This window comes from Nerophis ophidion, linkage group LG16, assembly GCF_033978795.1.
Source record: "Nerophis ophidion isolate RoL-2023_Sa linkage group LG16, RoL_Noph_v1.0, whole genome shotgun sequence".
NCBI lineage: Eukaryota > Metazoa > Chordata > Actinopteri > Syngnathiformes > Syngnathidae > Nerophis > Nerophis ophidion.
In genome coordinates, this window is record NC_084626.1 from 31,172,991 (window position 1) to 31,200,873 (window position 27,883).

Consider the following 27,883-nt stretch of genomic DNA (forward strand, 5'->3'; position numbering starts at 1 on the left):
CGTTGGGACCGCCTCCTACTCTGCGGACCAACCAATCACAACTCAGCAAAATTCCGCGCATGCGCACATCACTCGCTAGGTCCCTCAACTGGCAGTCACTTCTCGCTAGCTTGCGGGAGAGTAAAGATGGCGGCCGCGCCTGGTCTCCCGGATGATCTTATATTACACACAGAGGTGAATAAAGCCGTAGTTTGTCACGTCGTACGCTCTGTAGACTCACCATTGTTGTTCTCGCCTCACAATAACCACTGGGAAGACACTTTGTTAGTGCTGTAGCGGTTAAAGTTTTTTGTTTGTCAAGAAGGTGGCTATATAGGCAGGTACTGTACGTTGTAACGCCCGAATACTGTGTCGCTCGCCTGGGACAGGAAGGGACGAGCTGACGGGGGCTGATGAGTAGCATGGGCCCCGTCAAGTTCACTAAATGGGGTCTCGACGTAACGACGCCCGCGTGGTTAGTCGACGGACTTTACCACGGGACACGACGCTGACATAAACACTTATTATCAGGGTTGGCGTGACTTATCTCCCCTTGCTCGTCCAGCGGAAGAGGGTTTTTCGGTCGTCGAACATGAACTGTCACAGTTCAGGAAGCGCTTTCCCTCCCGCCGGGACGTCAGTGACAAGCAGCTGTCCCGCGACATCGGCCACAACTGTCAGTAGCGCCGGACTAATGTTGTCCAGGGAGCCGAGCACCGCCATCATGGCCCCAACTGTCATCCAGACTCCTCTCCCCCACTCCCAAGGTGTCATCGCCTCGACTGCGACCGTGACTCCGGCGTCGGGAGCCACGGTGACTCTGGTTCGGCCTCCCCCCATGCACACGGCGCAGTCGGGTCCAACTTTAAACGGGAACAATGGCGAGAATCCTGCGGCAGTTGTCAAGACCGCACGGCCGTACAAGATCAAGGTAGAGCCCCCCACCAGAGCGCTGGCTCCATCGCAGCACGCTGCCACGCCTACTCCTGATGCCCCTAGATCTGCCGGTCCAGGTGGGATCCAAACTTTGACGCAACAGACATTGCCTCCCAGGCTCCCTGTGACATCCACCGGTCAGCCCAGTATACAAAACATCCAACTCCCCCCTGGTGAGTGTCCCTCACACATTCCACACATACACAAAACTTACAGCAGGGGTCTCAAACTCAATTTACCCGGGGGCCCCTGGATGCAGAAACTGGGTGAGGCTGTGCCGCGAGAAACGATTTCTTAATAAAAATCTAAAATGCACTTTTTAATGAATTTACCTTCTTTGAATGGCTTTCCCGCCCTAGCAACATACTTGCCAACTCTCACGATCTTTCTGGGAAACACCCTTCCAGACAATCTCCCGGGGCAATCATTCTCCCGGTTTTCACCCGGACAACAATATTAAGGGTGTGCCGTGATGGCACTGCCTTTAACGTCCTCTACAACCTGCCGTCTCGTCCGCTTTTCCACCATATAAACAGTGTGCCGGCCCAGTCACATGTTGTATGAGGCTTCTGCAGACCCACAGAAGTGACTGCAAGACATACTTGATCATCAGCCATACAGGTCACACTGAGGGTGGCCGTATAAACAACTTTCTCACTGTTACAAATATCCGCCACATTGTGAACACACACCAAACAAAAATGACAAACATTTTGGGAGAACATCTGCACCGTAACACAAAATAAACACAACAGAACAAATCCCCAGAATCCAATGCAGCCCTAACTCTTCCGGGCTACAATAGGGGTTGGGATTGGGGGTTGTATATTGTAGCCCGGAAGTACTAGGGCTGCATGGGATTATTGGTATTTGTTCTGTTGTGTTTATGTTATGTTACGGTGCGGATGTTCTCCCAAAATGTGTTTGTCAATCTTGTTTGGTGTGGGTTAACAGTGTGGCACATATTTGTAACAGTGTTGAAGTTGTTTATACGGCCACCCTCAGTGTGACCTGTATGGCTGTTGATCAACTATGTCTTGCAGTTGCTTACTGCGTCTCTAGGAGCCAAATACAAGATGTGGCTAGGCTGGCACGCTGTTTGTACAGGTTGCAGAGGACGCTAAAGGCAGCGCCTCCACGGTGCCCTCTGAATATTGTAGTTTTGGTGAAATTCGGGAGAATGATTACCCCTGGAGGGACACTGAAAATCGGTAGTCCCCCGGAAAAATTGAGGGTGTACAAGTATGATGCTGTAAACCGCCATTCATATGAAACTTGCAGGCCGCACCATCATTAAATTTTCATATTAAAAGTGAGTCCCGCTAAATAATGTCTCGCGGGGCGCAATTGGCCTGCGGGCCGCGTGTTTGAGACCCCTGACTTACAGAAAGTTAAAGGCCTACTGAAACCCACTACTACCAACCACGCAGTCTGATAGTTCAGTGGTTCTCAGCCTTTTTTCAGTGATGTAACCCCTGTGAACATTTTTTTTCAATTCAAGTACCTCCAATAAGAGCAAAGCATTTTTGGTTGAAAAAAAGAGATAAAGAAGTAAAATACAGCACTATGTCATCAGTTTCTAAATGTATTAAATTGTATAACAGTGCAAAATATTGCTCATTTGTAGTGGTCTTTCTTGAACTATTTGGAAAAAAAGAAAATACAAATAACTAAAAACTTGTTGAAAAATAAACAAGTGTTTCAATTATAAATAAAGATTTCTACACATGGAAGTAATCATCACGTTAAAGTGCCCTCTTTGGGGATTGTAATAGAGATCCATATGGATTCATGAACTTAAAGGCCTACTGAAACCCACTACTACCCACCACGCAGTCTGATAGTTTATATATCAATGATGAAATATTAACATTGCAACACATGCCAATACGGCCTTTTTAGTTTACTAAATTGCAATTTTCAATTTCCCGGGAGTTTTTTCTTGAAAACGTCGCGGAATGATGACGCGTACGCTTGACGTCACGGACTGTTAGGAATATGAGCGCTGCGCACACAGACAGCTAAAAGTCGTCTGCTTTAACCGCATAATTACACAGTATTTTGGAAATCTGTGTTGCTGAATCCTTTGCAATTTGTTCAGTTAATATTAGAGGAGTCAAAGTAGAAAGATGGAGTTGGGAAGCTTTAGCCTTTAGCCACACAAACACACGGTGATTCCTTGTTTAAAATTCACGGAGGTGAAACTTTACTATGGATCAGAGCGGACATGGATCCCAACCGAATGTCAAACAGCAAGTATCGGTGAGAAAATTGTGGTTAAAAAGTAGCTTCTTACCGGATATCAGCTGAGCTTGTGCCGTCCATACAGCTGCCGTCGACTTCCCTGAGACACTGCGCGTCAACACCCGGCCGTGGACGTACACTTCCGACTATCAGGTACTGTTAAACTCACTAAAACATTAGCAACACAATAGAAAGATAAGGGATTTCCCAGAATTATCCTAGTAAATGTCTCTAAAAACATATGAAACCGTCTCAATGCAATCACGTTTTTTTTTTAAACTTTTTATTTTTTTTTCTAGTCAATATCCTCAAACACAAATCTTTCATCCTCGCTCAAATTAATGGGGAAATTGTCGTTTTCTCGGTCCGAATGGCTGTTTTTGTTGGAGGCTCCCATTAAAATCAATGAAAATATGTGAGGAGCCATCAACATGTGACGTCATTGTCTGCGACTTCCAGTAAAGGCAGGGCTTTTCTCTTAGCACAGAAAGTTGAGAACTTTATCGTGGATGTTCTCTACTAAATCCTTTCAGCAAAAATATGGCAATATCGCAAAATGATCAAGTATGACACATATAATGAACCTGCAATCCCCGTTTAAATAATAAAATCTCATTTCAGTAGGCCTTTAACTTGTATAACAGTGCAAAATATTGCTCATTTGTAGTGGTCTTTTTTTAACTATATGGAAAAAAAGATATACAAATAACTAAAAACTTGTTGAAAAATAAACAAGTGTTTCAATTATAAATAAAGATTTCTACACATAGAAGTAATTAAGTTAAAGTTGCCTCTTTAAGGATTGTAATAGAGATCCATCGGGATTCTTGAACTTAATTCCAAACATTTCTTGACAAAAAAATAAATCTTTAACATCAATATTTATGGAACATGTCCTCAAAATTTCTAGCTGTCAGCACTGAATATTGGATTGTTACATTTCTTTTCACAGTTTATGAACTTACATTCATATTATGTTGAAGTATTATTCAATAAATATATTAATAAAGGATTTTTAAATTGTTGCTATTAGTAGAATATTTAAAAAAAAATCTCACGGACCCCATGGCATACCTTCAAGTACCCCCTTTTTGAGAACCACTGTGATAGTTTATACATCAATGATGAAATATTAACATCGCAACACATGCCAATACGGCCGGTTTAGTTTACTAAATTGCAATTTTAAATTTCCCGCGATGTTTGAAAATGTCGCGGAATCAAGACGCATGCGCGTGACGTCACAGACTATAGAGGACATATTAGAGCGGCTAAAAGTCGTCTCTTTTCATCGCGCAATTAAACAGTATTTTGGACATCTGTGTTGCTGAATCTTTTGCAATTTGTTCAATTAATAATGGAGAAGTCAAAGTAGAAAGATAGAGGAGGGAAGCTTTAGCCTTTAGCCACACAAACACACGGTCATTCCTTGTTTAAAATTCCCGGAGGTGAAGTTTTACTATGGATCAGAGCGGTCAAGCGAACATGGTTCCCGACCACTTGTCAACTGGCAGGTTTCAGTGAGAAAATTGTCGTAAAATGTCGCCTCTTACCGGAGATCAGCTGAGCTTGCGCCGTCCATGCAGCTGCCGTCGACTTCCCTCAGAGACTGGCCTCAAGACACCCGTGGACACACCCCTCCGACTATCAGGTACTATTTAATCTCACTAAAACACTAGCAACACAATATAAATATAAGGGATTTCCCAGAATTATCCTAGTAAATGTGTCTGAAAACGTCTGAATCCGTCCCAATGCAATCACCTTTTTTTTTTTAACTTTATTTTTATTTTATTTTATTTTTTTCAAGTCCTTCGCTATCAATATCATCATCCACAAATCTTTCATGCTCGCTCAAATTAATGGGGAAATTGTCGTTTTCTCGGTCCGAATATCTTGCTGCTGGGGGCTCCCATTATAAACTATGTGAGGACGTGAGGAGCCCTCACCATTGTGACGTCATCGTCTGCGACTTCCGGTAAAGGCAAGGCTTTTTTATCAGCACCAAAAGTTGTGAACTTTATCGTGGATGTTCTCTACTAAATCCTTTAAGCGAAAATATGGCAATATAGCGAAATGATCAAGTATGACACATAGAATGGACCTGCTATCCCCGTTTGAATAACAAAATCTCATTTCAATAGACCTTTAAAGATATTTGGCTTCCAAGTGAAAATTGGAAAATAATCAGAATCAGACATATTTTATTAATCCCCCAGGGGAAATTAAAATTTTTAGCACAATCCCATTCAAGGTCAGACAAACATTACAGGGAGACAGAACAGGATCGCTGACGAGTCTGCCAACTTACGGCGCCCCTTACAAAAAAGGTGAGATACAGGTAAACACGTGGAGGAGAATGGGAGAAAAAAAATAAAATATTAAAATAAAAAATAAAAAAATAAATAAAAAAATCGGTCTAAGCCTCGGCCCCTGGAGAGGGGGTCCAGACTGAGGCCAAGGGAAAAAATCAACTCATAGCCATAGTACACATCCCTCTTATGTGTGTGTAAGAGGGAAACATCAAAAATCAAAGAACAAAAAAGGCAAACCAAAAATTCACTTTTTTACCTTATGGAAACGTATTGTGAACTTCCCTAACATTTAAGATGTTGGACCCCGACTTAAACAAGTTGAAAAACTTATTCGGGTGTTACCATTTAGTGGTTAATTGTGCGGATTAAGTACTGTGCTGTGCAATCTACTAATAAAAGTTTCAATCAATCAATCCAGCTTTCTGAAATATATCAATCAATCAATCAATGTTTATTTATATAGCCCCAAATCACAAATGTCTCAAAGGACTGCACAAATCATTACGACTACAACATCCTCGGAAGAACCCACAAAAGGGCAAGGAAAACTCACACCCAGTGGGCAGGGAGAATTCACATTCAGTGGGACGCCAGCGACAATGCTGACCATGAGAAACCTTGGAGAGGACCTCAGATGTGGGCAACCCCCCCCCCTCTAGGGGACCGAAAGCAATGGATGTCGAGCGGGTCTAACATGATACTGTGAAAGTTCAATCCATGGTGGCTCCAAGACAGCAGTGAGAGTCCCGTCCACAGGAAACCATCTCAAGCGGATCAGCAGCGTAGAGATGTCCCCAACCGATACAGGCGAGCGGTCCATCCTGGGTCCCGACGAGCGGTCCATCCTGGGTCTCGACTCTGGACAGTCAGTACTTCATCCATGGTCATCGGACCGGACCCCCTCCACAAGGGAGGGGGGGACATAGGAGAAAGAAAAGAAGCGGCAGATCAACTGGTCTAAAAAGGAGGTCTATTTAAAGGCTAGAGTATACAGATGAGTTTTAAGATGAGACTTAAATGCTTCTACTGAGGTAGCATCTCGAACTGTTACCGGGAGGGCATTCCAGAGTACTGGAGCCCGAACGGAAAACGCTCTGTAGCCCGCAGACTTTTTTTGAGCTCTAGGAATCACTAATAAGCCGGAGTCTTTTGAACGCAGATTTCTTGCCGGGACATACGGTACAATACAATCGGCAAGATAGGCTGGAGCTAGACCGTGTAGTATTTTATACGTAAGTAGTAAAACCTTAAAGTCACATCTTAAGTGCACAGGAAGCCAGTGCAGGTGAGCCAGTACAGGCGTAATATGATCAAACTTTCTTGTTCTTGTCAAAAGTCTAGCAGCCGCATTTTGTACCAACTGTAATCTTTTAATGCTAGACATTGGGAGACCCGAAAATAATACGTTACAGTAATCGAGACGAGACGTAACAAACGCATGTATAATGATCTCGGCGTCTTTAGTGGACAAAATGGAGCGAATTTTAGCGATATTACGGAGATGAAAGAAGGCTGTTTTAGTAACGCTTTTAATGTGTGACTCAAAGGAGAGAGTTGGGTCGAAGATAATACCCAGATTTTTTACAGAGTCACCTTGTTTTATTATTTGGTTGTCAAATGTTAAAGTTGTATTATTAAATAGAGGTCGGTGTCTAGCAGGACCGATAATCAGCATTTCCGTTTTTTTGGCATTAAGTTGCAAAAAGTTAGCGGACATCCATTGTTTAATTTCATTAAGACACGCTTCCAACTGACTACAGTCCGGCGTGTTGGTCAGCTTTAGGGGCATGTAAAGTTGGGTGTCATCAGCATAACAGTGAAAGCTAATACCGTATTTGCGTATGACGTCACCTAGCGGCAGCATGTAGATGCTGAAGAGTACAGGGCCAAGGACCGAACCCTGGGGAACTCCACACGTTACCTTAACATAGTCCGAGGTCACATTGTTATGGGAGACGCACTGCATCCTATCAGTAAGATAAGAGTTAAACCATGACAGGGCTGAGTCTGAAATACCAATTCGTATTTTGATACGCTCTAATAAAATATTATGATCGACGGTATCGAAAGCAGCGCTAAGATCGAGGAGCAGCAACATAGATGACGCATCAGAGTCCATCGTTAGCAATAGATCATTAGTCAGTTTTGCGAGGGCTGTCTCAGTCGAGTGATTTGCCCTGAAACCGGATTGAAAGGTTTCACATAGATTGTTAAACGCTAAGTGCTCATTTAGCTGCTCTGCAACAATTTTTTCGAGGATTTTCGAAATAAAGGGAAGGTGAGACACCGGTCGGTAGTTTACCATGAGGTCTGGATCGAGGTTAGGTCTTTTAAGGAGAGGATGAATAACCGCTTTTTTGAATGCAACGGGAACAGTGCCCGAGGAAAGTGATAAGTTTATAATATTTAGCACTGATGGACCTAATAATACAAAAAGCTCCTTGATAAGTTTCCCAGGAAGTGGGTCAAGTAAACATGTTGTTTGTTTTATTCCATTTACACGTTGTAACAATCCTTCTAATGTTATTTCATCAAAACGAGAGAAACTATTTTGGATATTTGCAGTATCCGCCGTATATACAATCGTATCTGTGTTACTATAACCCCGTTGTATCTGGGACGCATTGTCTTTAATCTCCTTTCTAATAAGTTCAATTTTCTTATTAAAGAACTTCATAAAGTCATCTGCCGAATGGGTGGAGCTACTGGAAGGAGTCCCTTGTTGGGTTAGCGATGCTACTGTACTAAACAAAAATTTTGGATCGTTTTTATTAATGCGGATGAGATTTGAGTAATAATTAGTTTTAGCTAAGGTAAGCATGCGTTTATAATTTATTAAACTATCACTCCATGCTTGATGGTGCACCTCAAGTTTAGTCGTGCGCCATTTGCGTTCCAGCTTTCTACATAATAATTTCTGAGCTCTAGTTTCTTCAGTAAACCATGGCGTACGCCTTTTTGGAGCCTTTTTTAACTTCAGCGGTGCTATACTATCAATGGTTTCGCGCAGGGCGTTGTTAAAGTTGTTAGTGAGGTTATCAATAGAGCCCACATACTTTGGGAACGGTGCCATTACCGAGGGCAGTAGGTCCGCAAGAGTCGTCGTTGTGGCAGCATTAATGTTGCGGCTGCTATAGCAGTTATTATTATTATTAGCTTGCCGAACATGAGTCTGAACTTCGAATTTTATAAGGTAATGATCGGACATTACTTTAGTATATATATATATATGAAATATGACTGACAGTGAAGGGAGAAGTTTGGCCCCCTGTCCTCAGCTTTCTGGAAATGTGGCCCCTGAACAATGTAGTTTAATATCTGTGTTTGCATGTTCTCTCCTCTCTGTATTCTTAGATATTTACAGAAGTTACCTGTTCTAATGGAGGAAATAATCACTGGTATGTTATAAAATCAGATTTGAATTGTAAATAATTCAAATCCTCAATTGGAAATATTGTAAAACATTATTGTAAATAATTATTTCATTGCTTTGACATAGAGCTGGACGATATGGCCTTTTTTTAATATCGCAATATTTTTCGGCCATATCGCGATATACGATATATATTACGATATTTTGCCTTAGCCTTGAATGAACACTTGATACATATAATCAAAGCAGTATGAGGATTTTATGTGTCTACATTAATACATTCTTCATACTGCATTAATATATGCTCATTTGAAACTTGCATGAAGAGAAGTAAATCACAACTAAGTCAATTTACCAAAACTGTATTTATTAAAGTTATTAGCAGGTGACTTTTCAAATGATGCTACATAATAGCAGTAATGCTATTTTTCGTAGCAATGCTTGTGCCCCACACTTGACAAATTAAAGTTGTCTAGATTAGATGGATTAGATAGTACTTTATTCATTCCGTCAGGAGAGTTCCTTCAGGAAAATTAAAATTTTCAGCACAATCCCATTCAAGATCAGACAAACATTACAGGGAGACAGAACAGGATATCTATTCGACATATTCCCACTTGAAGCCGAACCACGGACAGACGATGGACTCCGTGCTGTTTTTCTTGGGAATTAATTCTTCCTTCATTTGTTACCAGATTCGCACCTTCTTTCGCACCTTCGCAACACTCCGCTAGCATCACGGCTAACGTTAGCCACACTGCCACCTCTTTGCTGGGCGAGGGCGTATACGTATGTGAAGTATGACGTGACAGTATGTGACGTATGTAAGAACCTGCGATTACACTCTGTGAGAAAGAAACACAAGAAGGAGTGGGAAGAGCCTGTAGTGTAATTCCGCAGCTAAAAACAACTACGTGAGAATGTATACTCGAATATTTTGATATAGTCATTTTCTATATCGCACAGAGACAAACCCGCGTTATATCGCGTATATCGATATATCGCCCAGCCCTACTTCCAAGTGAAAATTCCTAGATAAACCAAAAATTAAATTGCTTACCTTATGGAAACGTATTTTGAACATCTCTAACATTTAAAATGTTGGACCCCGACTTAAAGTTGAAAAACTTATTCGGGTGATACCATTTAGTGGTCAATTGTACGGAATATGTACTGTACTGTGCAATCTACGAATAAAAGTTTCAATCAATCAATCCATCAATCAACCCAGCTTTCTGAAATATACGAAATACAGTGAAGGGAGAAGTTTGGCCCCCTGTCCTTAGCTTTCTGGAGATGTGGCCCCTGAACAATGTAGTTAAATATCTGTGTTTGCATGTTCTCTCCTCTCTGTATTCTTAGATATTTACAGAAGTTACCTGTTCTAACGGAGGAAATAATCACTGCTATGTTATAAAATCAGATTTGGATGTAAATAATTCAAATCCTCAAACGGAAATATTGTAAAACATTATTATACTTTACCTGGGTTGTTTTATTGTATACTTTCCATAATTATTTCATTGCTTTGACATTAAGATCATTGTTTTGAATTTTCTCTCACCAAAGAAACTTTTTTAGATATTTACAGAAGTTACCTGTTCTTATGGTGGAAATATTCACTTGTAGGTGTTATAAAATCAGACTTGGATGTGAATAATTCAAATCTTCACCAATTTATACTCCATCGGAAATATTGTAATGGATGGATGAATGGATGGATCTGTGTTTGCATGTTGTCTCCTCTCTCTGTTTTTCGATATTTACAGAAGTTTCCTGTTCTAATAAAGGAAATAATCACTGGTATGTTATAAAATCTGGAACCTATATTTCCGATTCAAATCGGAAATATTGCAAAACATTATTATAATTTATCTGGGTTGTGTTTTATTGTATACATTCCATAATTATTTCATTGCTTTGACATTAAGATCATTGTTTAAAAATTTCCATCACTTAAGGAACTTTTTGGCTCAATAAAAACTACATGCCATACAAACAATTTTAACAATACAGGAAACATTAGCCTACAAATAATACACCTGTATAAATTATATTGAATATTAAAATGAGCACAATATACCTGTCCATCCATCAATCCATTTTCTATTGCTTGTCCCTTTTGGGGTCATGCGGGTGGCTGGAACCTATCCCAGGTGTATTCAGGCGGAAGGTAAGTTACGCCCCGACAAGTGACCACCTCTTCTCAGGGCCAACACAGAAAATAAAGTTAATACTCCACCCTGATGAGTGTTCCTTGCACATTGCACACACACAAATCTTACAGAAAGTTAAGGATATTTGGCTTTCCAAGTGAAATTTCAAGATAAACCGAAAATGCGCTCACTTACCTTGTGGAAACTTATTTTCAACTTCTCTACAATTTTACATGTCCAGCTTTCTGAAATATACAAAATACGACTGACAGTGAAGGGGGAAGTGTGGCCCTCTGTCCTTAGCTTTCTGGAAATGTGGCCCCTAAACAATTTAGTTGAATATCTGTGTTTGCATGTTCTCTCCTCTCTCTATTCTTAGATATTTACAGAAGTGACCTGTGCTTACGGAGGAAATAATCCCTGGTATGTTATAAAATCTGATTTGGATGTGTATAATTCAAATCGGAAATATTGTAAAACATTATTATAATTTACCTGGGTTGTGTTTTATTGTATAAATTCCATTATTTTATTGCTTTGACATTAAGATCATTGTTTGAAAATTTTTATCACATAAAGAACCGTTTGGCTCAATAAAAACCGTATGCCATACACACATCATTATAACAATACAGGAAACATTAGCCTACAAATAATAAATCTAGAATGCTCTGTATAAATTATATTGAGTATTAAAATGAGTACAGTATATCCATCCATCCATTTTCCAGTGCTTGTCCCTCTCGGGATCATGGGGGTGGCTGGAACCTATCCCAGCTGCATTCAGGCGGAAGGTGGGGTACACCCCAACAAGTCGCCACCTCTTCTCAGGGTCAACACAGTAAATACAATTAATACTCTCCCCTGATGAGTGTTCCTTGCACATTCCACACATACAGAAAACTTACAGAAAGTTAGGGATATTCTGCTTCCAAGTGAAATTTCAAGAGAAACCGAAAATGCACTTGCTTACCTAATGGAAAATAATTTAGAACTTCTCTACAATTTTAAATGTTTAGCTTTCTGAAATATACAAAATACGCCTGATAGTGAAGGGACAAGTGTGGCCCCCTGTCCTTAGCTTTCTGGAAATGTGGCCCCTAAACAATTTAGTTGAATATCTGTGTTTGCATATTCTCTCCTCTAGTTTATAAACATTATTATAATTTACCTGGGTTGTGTTTTATTTTATACGTTCCATTGTTATTTCCACGCTCTGACATTACGATCATTGTTTAGCATTTGCTCTCACTTAAGAAACTTTTTGTCTCAATAAAAACTGTTGCCATACAAATATCATTTTAACAATACAGGAAATATAAGCCTACAAATAATACACGTAGAATACTCTGTATAAAAATAATACGAACACTAAAATGAGCACAATATACTCATCCAGCCAGCCATTTTCTACTGCTTATCCCCTCTTGGGGTCACAGGGGTAGCTGGAACTTCCTCACCCCTGATGAGTGTTCCTTGCACATTCCACACGTACACAAAACTTAAAGAAAATTACGGATATTTGGCTTCCAGGTGAAATTTCAAGGAAAAAAACCCTTGCTTACCTTATGGAAGCTTATTTTGAACTTCTCTAAAATGTTAAATGTCCAGCTTTCTGAAAATAACAACATAATATTGATAGTGAAGGGAGAAGTTTGGACCCCAGTCCTTAACTTTCTGTAAATGTGGCCCCCAAACAATTTAGTTGAATATATTTGTAGAGTGAATGTGTCAAACTGGTTTTCATTGAGGGCCACATCAAATAATATGATTATTATATATATTTTGTCATACACTGTAAAACATCTGTAGATTTTTCCATGAAAAATGGCTACCTAGTCACAAGAATTTTACTCTAAAATATATATATTTTTTCTACAACATAATACCTTAAATGGAAAAATGTTACCCATGTCTTTTTTTTTTGCGTAATAAAATTGATAGCAGGCAGCATGGTTGAACAGGGGTTAGTGCATTTGCCTCACAATACGAAGGTCCTGAGTTTGATCCCGGACTCGGGGTCTTTCTGTGTGGAGTTTGCATGTTCTCCCCGTGACTACATGGGTTCCCTCTGGGTACTCCGGCTTCCTCCCACCTCCAAAGACATGCGGCTGGGGATAGGTTGATTGGCAACACTAAATTGACCCTCGTGTGTGAATCTGAGCATGATGTGAATGCAGCTGAAATAGGCTCCAGCGCCCCCCACGACCCTGAAAGGGGGCGGTATAACTCGGTTGGTAGAGCGGCCGTGCCAGCAACTTGAGGGTTCCAGGTTCGATCCCCGCTTCCGCTATCCTAGTCACTGCTGTTGTGTCCTTGGCCAAGACACTTTACCCACCTGCTCCTGGTGCCACCCACACTGGTTTAAATGTAACTTAGATATTGGGTTTCACTATGTAAAGCACTTTGAGTCATTAGAGAAAAGCGCTATTTAATTATAATTCACTTCACTTCTCTTCAGTTCACAAGCGGTACGAAATGGATGGATGGAAAAATGGTAGCTTTGTCACCAGAATTTTACCGTAAAATTCACGGTGATTTTCACAACATATTACTGTAAAAGGAGAAACTGTACCACTGTTTTTTTTAACTTACGGCAACAAAGCTGCAAGTTTATTTTTATTTAAAAAAAAAAGAAAGAAATACTGCTTTTTTTATATATAGTAATACATCGTAAAAACAACTATAGATTTTTCATTTGACATAGTTTGACAGTAGGTTTTTAAATTTACAGTAATACGCTGTAAAAACCACCGTAAATTTTACCGTAAAATTAAATAGAAAAATAATTTCATTTTTACAGTGTAACTTGCTTTGAAATCATAAGTCAAGCAGACATTTAAATATGTATTTTTATTTTGACAAAAAATGTTTGGAAAGTATGAAAATATAATATTGTTTGTAATATTGGATAATATTTTAGTTTCAAAAGTATGCAATTTCACGCAGTACATATTTTTTGTTTGTCAAAATGGAATTTTTTTATTTTAGCATATTTTCAGGCCTTCACGGGTTCACACAAAGTAATGTGGTGTGCCTGATCTGGCCCCTGGGCCTTAAGTTTGACACCTGTGTTGTAGAGTTTGCATGTTCTCCCCGTGACTGCGTGGGTTCTCTCTTTTTCTAGATATTTACAGAAGTTACCTGTTCTTATGGGGGTAATAATCACTTGTATGTTATAAAATCAGATTTGGATCTGAATAATTTAAATATTCACCAATTTATACTGTATTGGAAATATTGAAACATATTATAATTTACCTGGATTGTGTTTGATTGTACATATTCAATAATTATTTCATTGCTTTGACATTAAGACCATTGTGGAGAATTTTCTCCCACCTAAGAAACTTTTTGGCTCAATAAAAGCTATATGCCTTACACACATCATTTTAACAATATAGGAAACATTAGCCTACAAATAATAAATCTAGAATACTCTGTATAAAAAAATATTTAATATTAAAATGAGCACAATATACCCATCCATTCACCCATCCATTTCCTACCGCTTTTCCCTCTTGGGGTGACGGGGGCGGCTGGAACCTATACCAGCTGCATTCAGGCGGAAGCCAGGGTACACCCTGACAAGCCGCCACCTCATCGCAGGGCCAACACAGTAAATTAAGTTAATGCAAACTAGTACTACCCTACTGGTGTGTGTATGCCTAAACTAGGCTACTTAACAAAACTATGAACATTTTCAGAGAGTTAAACTCGCTTTTCGTGTTCACCTGAAAGAGCCGTTCAAAAGACACTACTCGTTTGCCAACGTCACATCTCTATTCATCTCGCCTATCTTTTCGTCTGATTAGCTATGAGACTAATGAAAGTTGGGGACTCCTGAATTAGAATTTGTATTTAAGCAACCCTTTTCATCATCATCGTTATCATGTCAATCACATTTTGACATTATGAGACTAGGACAACACATAACTGATAAAGAGTATGTTATTACGAGGTTTCAAAAGGATGGTAACAGAGAGGAAATTGTCCACTGAGCTTAGAGTGTCACAGTGTCATCAGCAGTTTGCAATGAAATAAGATACATACTGTAGAACCTAGAAAATGCTTTTCTATGAAAATAAAAATAAACAAAAGTCACCTGCTAAGATTTTTGATGTTAAGCTTTTTGTCAGAGAACATCAAGTTGTGCAAAAGTATTGGAGCAAAGTTATTCAAAAAGTTGAGAAAAATTAAATTGTCACGTAAAAATTAATTTCAGGTTAATTGTGAAATTTCACCTGATTAACACTTTTTTTCACATAAGTAGTGCATAAGTCCCCCAAAAGACTAAATAGATACACCAAATCTGGTTGAATACATTAATAATATCTGACGTGGCCATCTGTGAGGATATTTTGAAAATCTTTGTTTGATTTGCAAAATTACCTTTATAGCGTCTGTTTTATACTTGGATTATACAACTTGTTATCATGACAATAGCATCATATGTACTTTAACATGCTACAGGGATGGTGCTTGTGCGCAGCGAGAGTGGACAGTTGTTGATGATTCCTCAGCAAGCCCTGGCCCAAATGCAGGCACAGGCTCAAGGAGGCATGGTGCCTCGGACTGCGACGCCAACAAATATGTCTACAGGCCAGGTAATATTACACCAGGGGTGTGCAATATGTGACTCTGACGGTATAATCATCTTTGTCAAGGCATAGATTTAAATAAAACTCAGGTATTGGATCTTAACGGATTGTGAAGATGTGCCCACATTAAGGTGGCGAGTGAGAACACGATTTGATGGGAAAGTGTTTCGTGGTTTCTGCCTTTTGACAGGCTCCTGGAAATAACATCATCAGCAGACAAACAGCTCCTACCACCATTATTCGACCGGGCTGTCCAACTCCATCAGCACTAACTGCCACCACCACACTTCATAGACCTCCTATACTTCAGGTAACCCTATTGAATGTGTCCCCTAAATAAAGTATTTTGTGAAATATTATGAAATAATGCAATGTTCTGATGATGCTCTACTTTAGTCCACATACATTTGTCAAATTGTTTTGTCTTCTGATACATAAATGAAAAGCTGGTCAAAATTGGTAAAGTACACAAAGCAGGTGAGAGAATTAAGAGATTATTTTGATTTAGGGACGGCGTGGCGCAGTGGGGAGAGTGGCCGTGCGCAACCCGAGCGTCCCTGGTTCAATTCCCACCTAGTACCAACCTCGTCACGTCCGTTGTGTCCTGAGCAAGACACTTCACCCTTGCTCCTGATGGGTGCTGGTTGGCGCCTTGCATGGCAGCTCCCTCCATCAGTGTGTGAATGTGTGTGTGAATGGGTAAATGTGGAAGTAGTGTCAAAGCGCTTTGAGTACCTTGAAGGTAGAAAAGCGCTATACAAGTACAACCCATTTATTAATCATTTTTTTCAACCTAATCTGCAAACATTATTCATAAAAGCACATTTAAAGGATTCAATTAAATACAATTATGATAATTATTGCACTCTCCCTCTCCCTCAGAGTTCAGTGGGGACGGCAGTACCAGGAATAACCCAAAGGATTCAAACAGCTGGGACCACAGTTACATCAGTTACAATGAGTAAAGTGAGTCATGCCACTCGGGTGAGACAGAGATTGCAAATAGTTTAGTGTTCATGAGGTGATACTGTACGTATTACGATGTACAGCAGGGTTATTTCGCTCATGGCCCGGGGGCCAAATCCGGCCCAGGAATGACGACAGACCAGCACCCAGGTGTCAGTTCAAAACTTGGGAAACAAAACATTTTTGCAGCAAATTCCTAAAACACCAGAGTGCTTCAGTTGTGTAGAGAAACTTAGACCACTGTAAACACGTGGAAATTTTACCTTGATTGCAAACATAAACAGTGGGGTCTAAATTTGTAATTTCCATAACTGAGATCTTCTTCAAGGCACACCTTAAAAGTCCTCTCCTTTTTGGCAGTTAGAATGTTTTTTCATACCGTGATTTATGTAACAAAGGTGTTACTGTGGCTTGATTACTTCAGATGCAGCCAATAGTAATTTTTTAAACTTCCTTAAAGGGGCTGTTTGCAACATTTAAACAGATGTCTAGAGGGTACAAACTTTCCAATGTATTTTATACAATATATCCTGCACTTTTTACAGCTTCTAGGACGTAATGATGTCAGTAATTACCTACAGAACACATGCTTTGGTTGTTGTTGGCTAATAATAGCGATTTGGATAGTTAGTGTTAGCGCTCATTGAATGTGTATTCTATCACAGTGGTTCTCAAATGGGGGTACGCGTACCCTTGGGGGTACTTGAAGGTATGCCAAGGGGTACGTGAGATTTTTTTCTTAAATATTCTAAAAATAGCAACAATTAAAAAATCTTTCATAAATATCTTTATTGAATAATACTTTAACAAAATATGAATGTAAGTTCATAAACTGTGAAAAGAAATGCAACAATGCAATATTCAGTGTTGACAGCCAGATTTTATTGTGGACATGTTCCATAAATATTGATATTAAAGATTTTTTTTTGTGAAGAAATGTTTAGGATTAATAAATTCATGAATCCAGATGGATCTCTATTACAATCCCAAAAGAGGGCACTTTAAGTTGATGATTACTTCTATGTGTAGAAATCTTTATAACTGAATCATGTGTTTATTTTTCAACAAGTTTTTAGTTATTTTTATATCTTTTTTTCCCAAATAGTTCAAGAAAGACCACTACAAATGAACAATATTTAGCACTCTTATACAATTGAATAAATCAGAAACTGATGACATAGTGCTGTATTTTACTTCTTTATCTCTTTTTTTCAACCAAAAATGCTTTGCTCTGATTAGGGGGTACTTGAATTAAAAATATGTTCACAGGGGGTACATCACTGAAAAAAGGTTGAGATCCACTGTTCTATCATACCAACAATATGACTACAAATTGTTCATTGCTTCTCTTAAACTGCTTTTGTATGTGTGCACACGCTCCCTGCAAGTGTGTGTTGATGAGACCAGGTGAGTGGCCGCCTTTAACACCAACCATTTTATTTAGGCCGGTAAAAAATGTTACACACACAAACTTAGTAATTTTGAAAAGTATAGACTGTTTTAACAGATGTGTTCTGTTAAACCACTAATGGTAACACAAACTAGTCAATGGTGTTTGTTATAGTTGTTGCTTTAAAAATGTAACAATGAACAAGTTGCAAACAGAACTTTTATTTATACTAGAAGAGTTTCTCAAGGTTCTATTTTAGGTCCTCTATCATTTTGGCCTACGCTAAAAGTCGGCGAGGTCAGTTAGAAACACTGGAGGCTCACATTTTTTTTAAAGGTCCTTAAACACAGCAGAGCGCTTCTGTAACTGACAAAATAAATAGCCCAAAATCCTATGTCTACTATATAGGATGCTAGATCTCTGAAATAAACAAAATAAGACTAATATTGAAGGGAGACGTTTGGCCCCTGGTCCTTAACTTTATGGAAATGCGGCGCCCAACACAATTTAGATGAATATTCCTGATTTACAGTATGGCAAAACAAAGTCAAACAGAATCTGTTTGTGTCCTTTACTCCTAATAGGAGACAATGGAGAATGTAAACAAATGTCGGAACTTCTTGTCTACACTGATCAAGCTTACTTGCACTGGCAAGCGATCATCCGAGGCTGCTGCCAGTGTGAAACAGCTTGTTAAAGACCTGCTGGTGAGTGAGTACGATATTTTTATGGTATTAACCTGTAATCATACTGTACAATAATGGAAGCTTTTCTTCGGTCAGGAGAATAAACTGGAAGCCGAGGAATTCACCAGCAGACTGTATAAAGAGCTTAACTCCTCACCACAGCCATACTTAGTGCCTTTCCTTGAGGTAAGGAGGCGTATGTCCCCATTTCTCTTGGCATCCATGAGTCTATATCATTTCTAAACGTTTGTCTATTTTTCTGCAGAAAAATCTTCCTGCCCTAAGACAACTTACCCCAGACTCGACTGCCTTCATCCAGCAGAGTCAGCTACCCCAGCCAGCATCTGGTTCTGTCTTGTCCACTTCTCCAAGCCCCACCTCAGTGGTGCCGAGTAGCCATGCTCCTCGGCTCACAGCCCAAATCAACAGACCGCAGCTTCAACCAAATGTTAACAAGCCCGGACAGACACAGTCAGTTGTAAGTGTCTGCTACATTGTTTCAATTAAATGTCATAATTTTACAATGTAAACAATGTCCCTGAGAATAAAACTACATCCAATGACTTTTTGAGTAATACTAATCATAACAACACTTTGTAGGTCCTCCATCCTCAGCAACAAAGAGCATTGCTAAGATCTCAGGTCCCCTTAGCAGTGTCCCCCATGGTGAGTCTCAGGAATCAGGCCCCTGGTCGCATCATGCTGGGACAGCCACAGGTCCAGCTAAAAGAGCTGCAACAATGTAAGGAGATTACTTTGAAGTCAACTAATTATATTTGTATGTATGCTTTTATTATATAAAGGTAGCTTCTGTCGTTGATGTAGATCAGGGGTTGGCAACCCGCGGCTCCGGAGCCGTATGCGGCTCTTTGGCCACTCTGATGTGACTCAGCTGCATAATAACCGACCCCCCCCCCCTTTCCGGATTTTGATGCCTCTCCCGTACATCACCCGGGGTTAACATTCTCCGATTTTCACTCGGACTACAATATTGAGGGAGTGCCGTGATGGCTTTACTTTTAACGTCCTCTACAACATGTCATCGCCCGCCTTTACACCATTTTATCTGCGTGCCGGCCGGACGCATGCATCTAGCTACTTCTATCGTCACGTACGAGATTGCAAGACATATAGTCAACAGCCAAACAGGTTACACTGAAGGTTGTGATATAAACAACTTTAACACACTTACTAATATGCACCACAATGTGAACCCACACCAAACAAGAATGACAAACACATTTCGGGAGAACATCCTCACAGTAACACAATTTAAACGAAACATAACAGTTACCCAGAATCCCATGCATCCATGACTATTCCAGGCTATATTTTACACCCCGCTAGATTGTAGCCAAAGGTTAATTTCCGTCTGCAGTCCTCAGCAGGTTCATGGCATACAAGGTCCATTAAAAGTTAAGTTAGACAGCACCAACATCAGACTTTACCAGTAAAATAAAAATACACAGCCACAAATATAGTGATAAAAATAAAATAGTAGAATTTATAGTAATATGTAGATTTATATAGCGCTTTTTTGGACACTTAAAGTGCTTTACAGTGAGCACTGAGAACCCATCATTAATTACATGGTGGTAAGCTACTTTTGCAGTCACAACTGCCCTAGTGGTAGACCTAATGGAACCATGGCTGCCAATTTGTGCCTGTTCTCTCTGACCACCACCAAACATTCATTCCCATTCATACATCAATGTGAGTGGCAGTGGAAACAAGGTGGGTGAAGTGTCTTGCGCTAAAACATTTTTCATGCACTCATTTTTGCTGTATTTATCTGCCACACAAGGAAGGACGGTCCGTAAAAATGTGGTCACTGATGCAAAAAAAAATTGTGGACACATGATGTGGACTGTCTATTCTTTCTCTGACAGATCCTGTGAAGTCGCAGGTGTCACCTGTTTCAAGGCAAAGCTCGGTTGCAGTCCTGACCCTTGCTCAAAGGAGTCGGCTGAAAGAAGCTGGTAGTACTTTCAAGTAAGAATGTAATGCAATCACATCAAACAAATAAACCTAGTAATCATACATGTTTTCTGAATAATTGTCCTTAGGATTATTGTTGTCACTGTCATCGTTTGAGATAGAAACAAATCACATTTATATCAGATCAAACATACATCCAAAATCAATCAATCAATCAATGTTTATTTATATAGCCCCAAATCACAAATGTCTCAAAGGACTGTACAAACCATTACGACTACGACATCCTCGGAAGAACCCACAAAAGGGCAAGGAAAACTCACACCCAGTGGGCAGGGAGAATTCACATCCAGTGGGACGCCAGTGACAATGCTGACTATGAGAAACCTTGGAGAGGACCTCATAAGTGGGCAACTCCCCCCCTCGAACAGTTTTTATTTTCATTATATAATCGTTTTCTGATTTCTTCATTACCATAACCGTTACTTTTAAATTTATGTATTCTAATGCACATCAGCTTTATGTAAACAAGTTAATAGTAGAGAAATGGTCGGATGAGACTCATACTTGAATGCACAATCTAAACAAAAAAGGGGGATGAACAAAATATATCATTTTTGTGAAGAAACATGTACATGTCTAGACAATGTATTTTACTTTGAATCATGATTTTGTTGAATGAATATATGCTGTTTTGATATTTATAACCAACTTGATTTAAATGGTCCTGCACCAAGCTAATTTTACCTTTAATTGCTAGTTTTTAAAACCTCAGTGCTTTTCTAACCCAGGATGTTTAGGCATGCATTCATCAAATCTGCATGTGTTTTTGCAGAGATGACGATGACATCAACGATGTAGCGTCCATGGCTGGAGTAAACCTAACTGAGGAAAGCGCCAACATCTTAGCAACCAACTCCGGACATGTAGGAGTAGTGACACATTCCTGTAAGGAAGAGGCTTTTCTTTCCTGTGCTGCGTTGCATAGGAGAATGCTGGAAATTGGTAAGATTTCATGATTTTTTCCTGCTAAGTCTTGCACGCGTGTTCTTCCTGTTCAGAGTAACGGTTAACAGTTTTTTTTCTATTCCAGGTCGCAGGTTTGAAATGACAGACTTCAGTGCAGATGTTATCAACTTTGTCTCGCATGCTACTCAGCACAGACTCCGTGATCTGATGGAAAGGGTTTCCTTTGTCGCCCAGCAGAAAAACGGCAATTTCAAGGTTTGTTCATTGATTTATTGTATTCACTATCTGTTGCAGGGTACCCTGTACGAATAATTATTCAAATTAACATAACATGATTACAGTTGTAACACAGTGAAGTTCTTGCTCAAATAGAACAATTTATTTAGCATGCAGTACATGTTTATTGATTTACATGTATAGTATTTGAACTGGGCTTCACAGTGAAGTGAAGTGAATTATATTTATAGAGCGTTTTTCTCAAGTGACTCAAAGCGCTTTACATAGTGAAATACATTATCTAAGTTACATTTAAACCAGTGTGGGTGGCACTGGGAACAGGTGGATAAAGTATATTGCCCAAGGACACAACGGCAGCGACTCGGATGGCGGAAGCGGCGATCTAACCTGGAACCCTCAAGGTTCCAGGTTCTCTACCAACCATGCCAAGCCGCCCCAGTAGAATAGTACTTGGCACATGTGCCCTCAAAGCCAAGTGGATCTGTGCTCAAATCCAGATGGGAAATCTTGGTTTTCAATATGCATATTCTTCCCGTGCTTGGGTATGCATGTTTTTTTTCCAAATTCCAAAAATGTGCATTTAAGTTACTTGGAGACTCGTATAGCTCATCAGTGAGAATGGGAATGGTTGTTTGTGTATTTAAGCGCGGCGATTGACTGGTGACCAGTCCAGGGTGCACCCTGCCTATTTCCCACAAATCACATGTTATAGACTCCAGGTGACAGTACAACGGGAGAAAATAAATATCTTAACTCCTGACTTGCTACCGGGAGAACCACTGAAGTAAAATCTAATTTCCAAAGGAGAAGTAACATTTTAAATGATGTCAGGGCTATTTGATTGCACAGTTTTATCTCAATATTTTTTTTAACTTTACTAATCTGCTGGCAGGAGGACGATAACCATGAACAGACCAGTGATGTTCGTGCCCAACTCAAGTTCTTTGAGCAGCTGGACCAGTTAGAGAAACAGCAAAAAGAAGAGCAGGAGAGAGAGATTCTTCTGAAGGCAGCTAAGGTACTACAAAAGTGACATACATCCCTTCTGTATCTCTAATTTAGGACAATAATGAACCTTTTCTATAATATAATGTTGTATTCAACTTTGTTGATTGTGACATTGTACAAACCCCGTTTCCATATGAGTTGGGAAATTGTGTTGGATGTAAATATAAACGGAATACAATGATTTGCAAATCCTTTTCAACTCATATTCAGTTAAATGCACTACAAAGACAACATATTTGATGTTCAAACTCAAACTTTATTTTTTTTGCAAATAATAATTAACTTAGAATTTCATGGCTGCAACATGTGCCAAAGTAGTTGGGAAAGGGCACATTTACCACTGTGTTACATCACCTTTTGTCTTACCAACACTCAATAAACGTTTGGGAACTGAGGAAACTAATTGTTGAAGCTTTGAAAGTGGAATTCTTTCTCATTCTTGTTGTATGTAGAGCTTAAGTCGTTCTACAGTCTGGGGTCTCAGCTGTCGTATTTTACGCTTCGTAATGCGCCACACATTTTCGATGGGAGAAGGGTCTGGACTGCAGGCGGGCCAGGAAAGCACCTGCACTCTTTTACTACGAAACCACGCTGTTGTAACACGTGGCTTGGCATTGTCTTGCTGAAATAAGCAGGGGCGTCCATGATAAGGTAGCTTGGATGACAACATATGTTGCTCCAAAACCTGTATGGACCATTTAGCATTAATTGTGCCTTCACAAATATGTAAGTTACCCATGCCTTGGGCATTTATGCACCCCCATACATCACAGATGCTGGTTTTTGAACTTTGTGCCCAAAACAATCCGAATGGTTATTTTCCTCTTTGTTCCGGAGGACACCACGTCCACAGTTTCCAAATATAATTTGAAATGTTGACTCGTCAAACCACAGAACACTTTTCCACTTTGCATCAGTCCATCTTAGATGAGCTCGGGCCCAGCCAAGCCAGCGGCGTTCCTTGGTATTGTTGATAAATGGGTTTTGCTTTGCATAGCATAGTTTTAACTTGCACTTACAGATGTAGCAACCAACTATTGTTACTGACAGTGGTATTATGAAGTGTTCCTGAGCCCATGTGTTGATATCCTTTACACATTGATGTCGGTTTTTGATGCAGTACCGCCTGAGGGATCAACGGTCCGTAATATCATCGCTTACGTGCAGTGATTTCTCCAGATTCTCTGAACCTTTTCATGATTTTACGGACCGTTGATGGTAAAATCCCTAAATTCCTTGCAATAGCTCGTTGAGAAATGTTCTAAAACTGTTCGACAATTTGCTTACAAATTGGTGACCCTCACCCCATCCTTGTTTGTGAATTACTCAGCAGTTTATGGAAGCTGCTTTTATACCCAGTCATGGTACCCACCTGTTCCCAATGAGCTTGCATACCTGTGGGATGTTCCATATAAGTGTTTGATGAGAATTCCTCAACTTTATCAGTATTTATTGCCACCTTTCCCAACTTCTTCGTCTCGTGTTGCTGGCACCAAATTCTAAAGTTAATGATTATTTGCAAAAATAAAAATGTTATCAGTTTGAACATCAAAAATGTTGTCTTTGTTGCATATTCAACTGAATGTGGGTTGAAAATGATTTGCAAATCAATGTATTCTGTTTATATTTACATCTGACATAATTTCCCAACTCATATGGAAACAGGGTTTGTATGTTAACGAGAAAAAAACAAATAATCCACTCAAGGCATTTTCTAACCTTTTAATGAGATTCATGTAGTTGTGGTGTGTTAACAATACAGTTTAAGCATATTCTAAAATGTGTTTAATCAGTCCTATACCATCTTGTCTTGAGTATTTTCTACTGACAATATAACATGTATTGGTGTTCAATCTTTTTGCTATTGTAGTCCCGAGCTCGTCAAGAAGACCCAGAGCAGCTCCGTCTAAAACAAAAAGCTAAAGAGGTAAGTGGAGTCAATAGGTCTTTTTTTATTAGTGTATATAAATGCAGTCTAATTAATGCCCATGTTTGCATATGTGTTTGACTCAGATGCAGCAACAGGAGCTGGCTCAGATGAGACAGAGGGAGGCCAATATGACTGCTTTGGCAGCCATTGGCCCGAGAAAAAAGAAGAAGATTTTGGACTCGCCTTCTTCCTCTGCTATAACTGAGGTATAGTAATGTTTACTGCAGTTACAGTCACACTCCTGTCAAGTAAAGAACTGTCTAGTTGTGTTTATCGCAATTTGAATAGTTTCCTCAGCTTTTATGCCATAGTTTAATCTACAATTCATACCAATTTAAAGGGAAACTGCACTTTTTTTTGGAAATTGCATGGTAGTTGCTCTATTCTGTCTATAAAGCTCTTAAACATTGAAACACCTCCATCAAGGTTTTATATATACACAGTAATTATACAATGAATGTAATGTAGTAACAGGCAAATTCATAACATGTAATATTTACATATTTTGCTTATTTTAAGCATACGTTGATGCATTAATTTCAAAAACGCATTACAATGTTCGCTTTTTCCTTCGACAACATAACCGATTACTAACTGCAGACATCATGAGAGCCAACAAACATAACACAATATTAGTTACTGTGCAATGTCTACTGTCACAAGGATGACGAATGTTAGGATGTTCATATATTTCAGTTTAGATGAAGAATGACTCATAATCTTAATGAAGAGAAAGGAGGGTGGAACCAAACATCTTTTTGTGTCTTCCTCGCCTTTCCGAGTCTAAATTGGCTGCGAAAGCGTACCAATTTGTCGGATTATGTCCTCATCCTTCTGCTACCCAAGTGAGAGGCATGATTTATAATCTAGAATAAACTTTCACCTGCTGCCCACCAGCCAATGGTGTCAACATAGCCACACAAGCTAGTTACCTACCTGTGATCACGGCGCGGCTAAAAATATTGTCAGTGTTAGCGCTTATAATGACAATATCACTAACACTTGGTTAATATTCAAGTCACAAAATGTGGGTGGGTTATTGTTGGTGGTTTCTATTTAGAGGGCTTTACGGGGGGAATAGAGGACCACCCATTGGCTCAATTGTTAGTGAACTTTTATTTACCAGTTAGAATGCATTTAAAAACACGTCTTTTGTCTTGTCTGTCATGATTGTGAATGATAGGTAAATATGCCAAAAAAGTGCAGTTGCACTCGGCTAAGAGGCAGAGTTCACCTTGGTTAAGTTGCCACCTCATTGCCGTCTTCAAATTCATTGTTACTAAATTATTTCTCCCTGCAGGGATCATCTTCTTCTCTGTCAAGAGGTGCTGGTTCATCAGGTTCCAGACCCACACGGCAACGCATCACACGCGTCAATCTCAGGGACTTACTCTTCTGTTTGGAGAATGAGAGGTTTACCAGTAACTCCCATTTTCTCTACAAGGGCTTTCTCAAATAAGTTCGATGACAAGATGAGAGGAGGGGGGAGTTTGTGATGAGAGCAACCACTTCCTGTTTGGAGTTGTGGTTTCACATTGTCAAATTACGATCTATTGATTCACCTCTCCACTTCCCCCCTAAAGACTCAATTACTGTTTGAGTAGCAATGGACTTTGTACAGCAGAGAAAACTGGATTATTTTATTATTATTTTAACATCCAAAATTAGGTAAGTTTGCACTGTAACTCACTGGTTGATTTTCATATTGTTGGCATTTGCATTAGAATTGGAAGCACTGAACATCTCCTTTAGTTTTGACAGACACCCAATATGCTTTTTTAAAATTAAATAATGATCTTGTACTTAACTCAATTATTAGTACTTTCAAACTGTGATTTACTGAGTTGCCTTCCTAACTGCAAGCCATATTTTTCTGCTGTGTTCCCACAAAGCTCTACCAATACTTACACCGTATTTATTTACTGATTTGTGCTTGAATAAATGTGTAGTTATTTATTTAATTTTGAATATACATCAAATTTTAAATAGGGCATCCACCTGCGGATGATGTGTTTGGTAATTTCTTTTAATTATTTGGGTGTGAAGAGTGCTTTTTATTATTTCTTTTAATATTTGCTATGTACGGGTATGTGAAATAAGTTTTGATATCAGCAATTTAAGAGAGCATTTTTAGTCATCGCCTTGAATCTGATTGATAATACCTTCTTTTTAAAATCTGACCTCAGTTTGCAATTTGCATAGATCCAGTATCTTTTACAACCAATTACTTAAAAAGTTGTCATGTCTATTGCCCATTGTAAGAACTTTACTTTTACATATTTTAATAGCTGAAAGAATTTACTCATATATTAAAATAATGTTTCTCTATTACACATTTTGAATAAATCAATATTTTGCAGTAACTTTGTTGTCTAAGTTGCAAAATATAATTTTTTCATGCTCCACCAGAGGTCAGCATTGTATTAGAAACATCTGCAAACCTGGCAAAGCTGACTGCTTATGAATCATGTAAGTCCCTTTTACAGTCTTTGTATCTCCCTGTACACAGGTAACTCGAATTAATCATCCAACAACTGTAAAGACCCATGAATATGAGTCTCCAAGCGCTAATGAGCAGAACAAATAACTAAACACAAACTTGCTTGTGTCGGTCCTCTTTGGTAAGGATGTCTTAGAAGCCATTTTCATGGTTTGTGAGTGTCAAAATCGAACAACTTTAAGGAGCAACAGGGTGGGGATACCTCTTTTTACAACAGATCGTTAAAATGTTAATAATAGTAAAGAAAATCAGCAAACATAGGAAAAAAGACCAAACTTGCATAGTAAAAGGTAAAAAGTTGTTCTTGCTGACATGCTGGCTGTTTTTTCTTTAAATGCAAATATTTTTTAACATATTGAATTGGATTCAGCCTTTTTTTTTATGGCGTACAGAGTGTAAAAAAAAAAAATGTCACTTTTCTAGCTGATATATTTCTTACATTTAGTTAACTACTCTCACATTTGACAATTTTTTCTTGCATTTTGTTTATTTCCATCACATTTAAGTTTAGAATAAATGTTGGTCCTAAATATTATATCTTAAAGTTAAATGTACATTCAAATGTTTAATCCATTTCTAAATGTAAATATTAAATCTTACGTCTAAAACTTATATCTAAATTTAAATAAAATTGTGAGTGTTAAATCTAAACCTA

General features: G+C 39.1%; 1 protein-coding gene across 1 annotated transcript; it reads left to right on the plus strand.

The window, feature by feature from the left end:
* Nucleotides 1-87: 87 nt before the first annotated feature.
* Nucleotides 88-27,091, plus strand: taf4a (TAF4A RNA polymerase II, TATA box binding protein (TBP)-associated factor). Its single transcript, XM_061874924.1, has 15 exons — nucleotides 88-1,088; nucleotides 15,477-15,610; nucleotides 15,795-15,914; nucleotides 16,487-16,570; nucleotides 18,545-18,667; nucleotides 18,743-18,832; nucleotides 18,912-19,124; nucleotides 19,247-19,388; nucleotides 20,536-20,638; nucleotides 21,420-21,589; nucleotides 21,678-21,808; nucleotides 22,683-22,808; nucleotides 24,669-24,725; nucleotides 24,812-24,934; nucleotides 26,029-27,091. Exons 1-15 carry the CDS (start codon nucleotides 572-574, stop codon nucleotides 26,185-26,187), a joined length of 2,292 nt encoding a protein of 763 aa, XP_061730908.1. The 5' UTR covers nucleotides 88-571; the 3' UTR covers nucleotides 26,188-27,091.
* Nucleotides 27,092-27,883: the final 792 nt, after the last annotated feature.